The sequence below is a fragment of the Pangasianodon hypophthalmus genome, chromosome 8, assembly GCF_027358585.1.
Source record: "Pangasianodon hypophthalmus isolate fPanHyp1 chromosome 8, fPanHyp1.pri, whole genome shotgun sequence".
In the NCBI taxonomy this organism is placed as follows: domain Eukaryota; kingdom Metazoa; phylum Chordata; class Actinopteri; order Siluriformes; family Pangasiidae; genus Pangasianodon; species Pangasianodon hypophthalmus.
Window position 1 is genome coordinate 4,466,213 of NC_069717.1, and position 8,270 is coordinate 4,474,482.

General features: G+C 42.0%; 1 protein-coding gene across 1 annotated transcript; it reads right to left on the reverse strand.

The window, feature by feature from the left end:
* Window positions 1-4,155: 4,155 nt before the first annotated feature.
* LOC113535257 (plexin-B1-like) lies at window positions 4,156-5,354 on the reverse strand. Its single transcript, XM_034306600.2, has one exon. It carries the CDS (start codon window positions 5,320-5,322, stop codon window positions 4,198-4,200), a length of 1,125 nt encoding a protein of 374 aa, XP_034162491.1. The 5' UTR covers window positions 5,323-5,354; the 3' UTR covers window positions 4,156-4,197.
* Window positions 5,355-8,270: the final 2,916 nt, after the last annotated feature.

Here is an 8,270-nt window from a genome sequence, read left to right on the forward strand (position 1 = left end):
AAAAACCATTAACAAGAGCAGGCAGAAAGTCAGCCGATCAGCAAACAGTGCAACATGAGCAAATCCTAAATCCAAAATCTAGTCAACAAGGCAAGATCAAAACCAGGAGATACACAATGCAAGGCTTGGTAAGTCAGGTTAGGGCACACTGAGCATTACTTCACGTAGAGTCTGGGGTGAGAGTCTGTATATATGGAGTGTGAGTGTGATTGGGAAAAGGTGTACACGATTAGAATTCGGGTGACTGTGAACATGCTAGTGGAGTGTTGTGCTGGGGATTGTAGTCTGTGGCGGCCATGTTTGTAGGCCACAGTGCAGTGGGAAGTCGAGTTTCTAATGGATTCTGGTGCTGGAGTGACACGTTTTAAAAGTAAATCAGGAAAAAAAAAATCTGCCTATGTATATGTTGCACAAGCCTAAATAAAAGTCACATTGTTTTCCTTTTGTAACTTTTGAAACACACACACACACACACACAAAACACTGGTAGTGCTTTTTAAGAAAGATTTCCTAGGTGTACCTGTGGCTAGCGGCTGTAAGTGGGTCAGAACTCCCACAGGATCACGTGTAATATATGAAGTAAACACGGCGAGTGTGTACACAGCCTAAGGCCAGCAACTTCACCCACACACTGGCAATAAACTGCAATGTTACCTCTATTACTTAGTGCTGTTTGGAGCCACATGAGTGTGTGTGTGTGTGTGTGTGTGTGTGTGTGTTTATCTGAGCGTACCTTCTTCTCAGTCATGACATAAACATTGCGTAAGGTGGAGTCCAGCAGGAGGTCAGCGTTAACAGGGCTCTGAGGGTCCACCATCACCGAGTCATACTGAGAACCTGAACCATTCTCATGAACAAAGACCTGCACACACACACACACACACACACACACACACACACACACACACACACACACACACACAAACACTGAGTCAGAATGAGAACCTGAACCATTCTCATGAACAAAGACCTGCACACACACACACACACATACACATACACACACACACACACACACACAAACACTGAGTCAGAATGAGAACCTGAACCATTTTCATGAAGAAAGACCTGCACACACACACACACACATACACATACACACACACACACACACATACACACACACACACACAAACACTGAGTCAGAATGAGAACCTGAACCATTTTCATGAAGAAAGACCTGCACACACACACACACATACACATACACACACACACACACACACATACACACACACACACACACAAACACTGAGTCAGAATGAGAACCTGAACCATTTTCATGAAGAAAGACCTGCACACACACACACACACACACACACACACACACACACATACACGCACACACACCGAGTTAGAATGAGCACCTGAACCATTTGTAAACACACACACATGCACACACACAAACAAACTGAGTAATACTGAACACCTGAACCATTTGTAAACACACACACACCACATATACTCTCTCTCTCTTTCTGAGTCGTATGGAACACCTGTACCGTTTGCATGGACACACACACACACACACACACACATAACCATGCACTGCATCTGTAATGTTTGCATAGAGATCAGCAGTTTCTGACAACCATGCCACGGTCAAAGTCACTGAGATCACATTTTCCTTCGTTCTGATGTTTGATGTGAACATTAAGTGAAGTTTGTGATCTGTATCTGCATGATATCTCGCATTGCGCTGCTGCCACATGATGGATAACTGCATGAATGTACAGGTGTTCCTAATAAAGTGGCCTGGCAGTTTCTATAAAGTGCTGTCCAAAAGTATTAAGCACACAAACTCCATCTTAGATGTTTGTTTTCTATTTTCCCCATTGCTGTATCAGTAAAAGAGAAGAATAAATTTTAGGTTTTCTAAAAAATAAAATATTATGATCATAGAATATAGAGATAATAGAAGACTTGCCACATGTGGTTTCCTTTTTTCCTTGAGCAAAAAAATGCAGATATATATTTCTACATCTGAGTAAGAGTGTAAGAAGCAACCTGATAAGCAGATTAGGATACACATGTAGTCACCTGCCTGTGGTACATTTACCTGCAGCTGGAGCCATGAGCCATGAATTTAGCAATCACTGCAGAGTTTCCCTGCTGGCACACACGTGATCTAACACATGAAGGTTTCAGGAATTGGCAGTTAAGTTGTGGAAAGGTCCTGGTCTTAGTGGTTAACACTGTTGCCTCGCACCTCCAGGGTTGGGGGGTTTGAATCCTGCATGGAGTTTGCATGTTCTCCCCGTGCTTCGAGGGTTTCCTCTGGGTACTCTGGTTTCCTCCCCCAGTGTAAAGACATGCGTTGTAGGCTGCTTGGCATTTCCAAATTGTCCATAGTGTGTGAATAGGAGTGTGTGTGAGATTTTGCCCAGTGATGGGTTGGAACCCCGTCCAGGGTGTCCCCTGCCTTATGCCCCGAGTTCCCTGGGATAGGCTCCAGGCTCCCCATGACCCTGTGTAGGAAAAGTGGTATGATGGATGGATGGACTTGTACCTAACTGACTGTTTAAATAAATTGTACTCATGACCACGTACATCCCGTTAAATTCTTTCTACTCATTCTGTTCACTACAGATTCCTTAGTTCATTTGGTTCAGTTGCTTGTCGCAGACTCACATCTCGGTGAAGTCACAGTGACATCACGCTCAACAGTGGCTGAGACTGTTTATGGAGGAAACCGACTCGGTGTGTCTCAGAGGACTGAAACAGGAAACAGACTCAGTGTGTGATAATTAGAAATGTTTTAAACACTTATTGTTAGTATTGACCAAAGTGGCATTCATTTCTACATAAAATTAATCTGATTAAATCCTTTCTGAGGAACTGAGTGTGAGCCTGGTCAAAATGTGCAAAAAGTGGTTTTGATGCATTCATTTTTAAGAAGCTGAAAATCTCATTGGAAAAATGGAGCTGGCATTGAACATGTGGCAGGCGAGTCAAGACCCTGGAATAATAAGGTTCTCTCAGAAAAATCTTTAATACACTGAGCCAGAAAAAGTTTCCCTTAACAAGCCAGTGCAGATAAAAATCTTCCAATTTTTTTTCCCCCAGAATATTTTTAAGCAATATATTGGTGTAAAAGGTCTTACATGTATCCGGTGGCATAGTTTTGCCAAAAAGTAACACTGTGAGACAGATGATTAAGTAGTGCAGTGTCATAAAATATAAGAGCCTGTCAGGTTGCAGCTGGAAAATGCAGGCCATACAGCATCAGTTTACCACAGGAAGGGGGTGGGCACGTGTAGGATTGGACCATTTTTCATTTTTTCTATGAAACTGCCACATCAGGTAGTGATTTTTGATCATGCACTGTCTGACAAGAACACACCACAGTTCAGTACCTTGTGAAGTTCTAGGCTCTTGTAGCCTTGGATGCTACACGGACACCACCTTTCTGACTTCACAGCAAACAACAACCAGTAGGGAAATGTTAAGAGCAGACATAAATCTGTAGCTTTCTTCCACTATCACGACTTAACTTCCTGGTTTAGCGTATGTAAGTACATGGTTCATAAACACACTTTGCAAAGTCTTGCCAACTACAAACTTACAGTTTGTGTAAGTTTTGAGCTTTGTTATTTCTTTGACTGCTTTATAGGGCCTTCGACCTTTGCTTGTGTTTTGGCTTCTTTCAATCACTATTTTAGCCTTGTGTTGAAGGAACATTTGTGTTCCTTGCCTGTTTATTGACTTTGTACTTGGCTTTTGTTTTGGATTTGTTAATAAACCTCATGCACATGGATCCTCGAACAGTCTCCTGAGTCCACACTTACCCTGTGTTGAGTTATTATTATATAATCTCAGACTTGCCGTTGTGGTTAAAATATCTTTATTGAGTAAAACTTCTTTGTCTTTTCCATTTTGTCTTAAGGGTGTGCAAACTTTTCCATCAACTGTACAGTAAACTGATGCATACAGCTAAATTTATTCTTTATTCTACCACAATAAATAGATGCGCTTCTTTCCATTTTTTTCTGGGGTCCTCTAAAAACCCCCACTATTTCCCTCCTTTTTGTAACAAACTCCAAACCAGAACATCAAGTTTTTTAGTCTCCCAACCTTTCATAAGATGAAACAGTGTTTTCTTTTTGAGGCCATGCAATAATGAAATCTGTATTTTTATCCACAATATCTAAATATTACTACATAATGTAACACAACATGTAACTAACACGTTAATGTTTAGTGATGACTCACCGGAGGAAGCTTGAGGCACTTGGAGGAGACTTCGTATGCGATGTAGGCCTCCTTCTCTTTGTCTCCTTTTCCTTCCTGTGTGTAGCACAGAACCTGTGCCCGCTTCAGCGCCTGATCCAGCTCCTCCATGCTGTACGCACACAGAGCCGAGCGCGCCGTGGGCGTGGGTGTCGACGCCTGCCCCGCTGCCATGGCGACAAAGATAGTGGCTTTTCCAAGGTAAGTTCCCATCGCAGCCGCCTGTGCCAGGTTGTAGCCTCCTGTGCAGCTCAGTGGTACCTCCACATATGAGTAAAAGCTGGGGTCTCCGGCACAGAGGCGTGATATGTATGTCTGATAATCACGTGTTTTCAACGTATCGCGGCGTGAGAACAGGAAATAAATATGAGTACCGTGGTGCAGCGCCTTCACAAACTGGTTGTTGTATTCAGAGTAACTGCCCACTACAAGCTTACCCAGTTCCTCATGTGAAAACGCAGGAGAGGAATGGTACTGCTCGAGGCGGCGTGTTGTGATTGGTGGAATTCCGCCGGGTCCTTTGCTGGTGTAACCTCGTCCCACAAGCATGAGGCGCGTGCCCCTGTGCTCAGTGAGCACAGCCACAGTGGAGACACGAGGGTCATTGGCGGCTACGTACTGTGTGTCCACGGGGTTGGCCGTGTGGTACAGCACCTGGGAGACGTTGGCCAGGCTGCGCTTCTCGCAGATGCCTTGCAGCACGGTGCCGCACACAATCAGCCTCTGTGCTTGTGACCCTTCCTGTTTCTCCAGCAGCAGCAGCTGGTTGATGTTGTCAGTTTGGCGTGCCTGGCTGCAGTCTTTAGGCTCAATCGGGGGCAAACAGTCGGGGCTGTCCAGCGTGGGCCCTGTTTTGCCCCATGAGATGAGCTGGAGGTCTGAGGAGAGGTGGTACAGCGCGTTAACCGCACCTACGTAGACGTAGCCCGAGCTGGAGTCCTGTAAGAGGTGGTTAAGGCGCGAGTCGTGGAGGGAGATGAAGGTCGGGGGGTTGGTGAGGGCAAAGAGGGGCAGGGGGGGCAACAGCAGGAACAGCACTAAGGGCCACCAGCAGATGGCGTGGAGGAGCAGCAGGGGAGCAGCAGCCGGCATGGCACCCCCTTACCTGTTATATAAGGGAAAGAGAAAGGAAACACAAGATATTTGGAGAGGAACAGAGTCAATATTAGAGAGAGAAAGAGAGAGAGACAGAAAAAAACAGAGATAGAGAGGGAAAAAAGACAATAGTTAGGTTAACACAAACACAGCAGAAATAGCATCTGCATAAATCCTCATTGCTTTGAACAAGAATTCTTCTGATCTTCCTGTCAGCTTCAGACGGACGGTGGAGAACGCCCAGCTCTGACCTGGCATCTCTCTCAGCTAGCCTCAATCAAACTGCTGCCTTTCAGACAGAGAAATGCAAAACAACACCTAAGATACTTCATATAAAGTGCTAAATTACACTTGACTCATGTCTCTAGCTGGTGCTTCTTGAATTTTTATGACGCTGTTAAATGGGTGTCTATTATCACCAGACTTTCAGGTGTAAAGTAGAGGCACCTGAAACAAGACAAATCAGAAACCTCAAAAGGAGACACCATTCAAAGAGACACAACTTTTACTAATTTGTGTAAAAAAAAAAAAAACAACCTTATTTTATTCCAGAAGAGAAAAAGAAAACACAGTATCAAAGGACACCGAGTGAGAGAAAAAAGAAGGCGAGTGAGAGAGGCATGGGTGGGGAGAGGAATCATCTTTAATTCATTTGGCAGCAGCAGAAGTCTTGGGGGCCTGCTGCTGCTGCTGCTGCTGCTGCTGTATGAAAGATGAGAGAGTGGAGTTAGTGGGGTCGATCAGTATGCACAGCGTTTTACCTCCTCATCTCCCCTCTTCAAACGCTAGCCAGATTAGCCACTTCTATTCAATTAGGCCTGGGCTTTGCAAGATTGTAGAGACACCTTCTTTATAAGACATGAAGGCGAACATGATTAAAAGGCTTGAAAAAGCTAAGTGCTAACCAGGTCAGTGGTTTGAGAACATTCTGCAAAGATTCCTGGACATCTGATTGATTTTTACTAAGTTTTTACACACAGGCAAAGGGATAGTTTTCAATACATCAAACTTGACTGCTTGGTTTAAAAAATTCAGCTTCATCATAAATGATGCACGCTCAGGAAGTGAGCAAATGTCATCATTCATATAAAATATTAGTTGTCAGCTCTTCTGCCTTTTCACACTTTCTCAAGTTGTAAACAAAAGGAAATCTTTTGCCTGTAAACTAAACCTCGGACCGTATCCGTAATTTTTTTTCTCAGGTTTCTCAGCCACATGACTTAAACCATTACACAGTTTCCAGGTTATTTGTTAAAGTAAGAAATAAAAAAATCTGCCATTTTGTTGCACCTTTAAAATGGGAAGAGACAAAAAAAAAAAATCAGTGTCTCTTCCTTCAGTGGCCTTTTTTCAGGTTTCAGTGAGCAGTTTTAAAGGGAAATTTAAAAGCTGAAACCCCTGACTGAGTCTGAATAGACAGCAAGAAGCTGGAAAAGCTTTTTCTAACACACAAAACTAATAAACCTCCAACGAAGAATAAATAAATAAAGGACCATGTTGTACTTCAGGTTTAAGAGAACATGCTGTAACTAATGGCAACAAGATGACCAGAAATCCTCTCAACTCATGTCGAACTATTTTTGTCAGCATTTTGTGTCTTGCCAAACATTTAAACCTCACCAACAAAGCTGTATTATACAGAGAGAGTTTAAAATGTCATTAGCTGACTGTGGTAATAACTGTAATAACTGTAATAACGGTCGACAACATGGACAAAATGAACCCTTTCTTGCATAAATTATTTATACACATATCCAGATTCTTCAGATTTTCTCTTTTTTTTTTGTAAACTTAAAATTGCATGTTATATGACCTTTGACTCAGTTAAATATGAAATATTAAAATGTAAATGGATTGTCCATGAGTAAAAAAAAAGAGGCTAAAACAGTATGCCTGAAATAATGATAAAAAATCATGTAAAGATCTAAAAATGTCATATTTTTTTAGAAAATATTATTTCTCAACATGTATGATGCAAAGAGGGAAAAAAAAATCTATTTTCTGGGAAAAAAAACCCCTAATTTTAAAAAATCTAAGGTGTTCAGTGGAGTCTGTCACGAAACCTTTTTCCTTTAATTTTTTTTGTTAATTTTATGTAGAAAGGTAATAAAGATTGAGACTGACAAACAGTCGAGAGAGCTACAAAAGTTTACATTAATTTACAGTAATGTTCTCAGGTGATTTGGATGTGATTTACATCTTATATTTTCCTTAAAAAACAAAACAAAACAAAACAAACAAAAAAAAATATATATACACACACACACACACACACACACACACTGTGCAAGGGCTAAAACAGCTCTACTTACATAATTACTTCACCACCGCTGAGTTTTCAGTCCCTTCAGCAGTGTAGGACAGAAATTGTCGTCTTTTATTTATATTTTCAAAATTCCAAACAGCAAAAGTTTAAGAGGAAAACCGGAAGTCCGACAGAACAGACAAACCCCATCAGCACTGCAACCTGCGGCTGAGATCAAAGCCACAGCTGCGGCGCGAGCCGAACCTCCTGCGTGTGGGCGGAGCTTCCACCAAGAAACAGGTCGGTATGCAAATTAATATTCTATTATCTCACACAGCCACGCCCACTTTTCTCCTAGGAGACTCCCTCCCTGACTGTCATAAGTGCCACAATTTTTCCCCTCTATTACTATTTTATCTGTATTTTTTTCTCCTCGGAGTTTTAAATTTGATGCGTGTTTTAATGACAAACTGTGAATTAATTTTGTGGGATTTTAAAGGCTTCTGCTTATTTATCATCAACCCTCACTTCTTTATCTCTACTTTTTATTTCAAATGTCGAGTGGCATCAGGGCTGTAACCAGGATCAACATTTTAGTGAGGTTCACATTACAGAGCCGTGTCAGATAAAATTAAGATAAGATAAGATAAGATAAGATAACTACACTTGGAGACATTAAAGTGTTATAGTGGCATGATAG

Bases quoted from the DNA above. Each gene is read 5' to 3' on its own strand.
- LOC113535257 (XM_034306600.2), bottom strand. From the start codon at position 5,322: ATGCCGGCTGCTGCTCCCCTGCTGCTCCTCCACGCCATCTGCTGGTGG.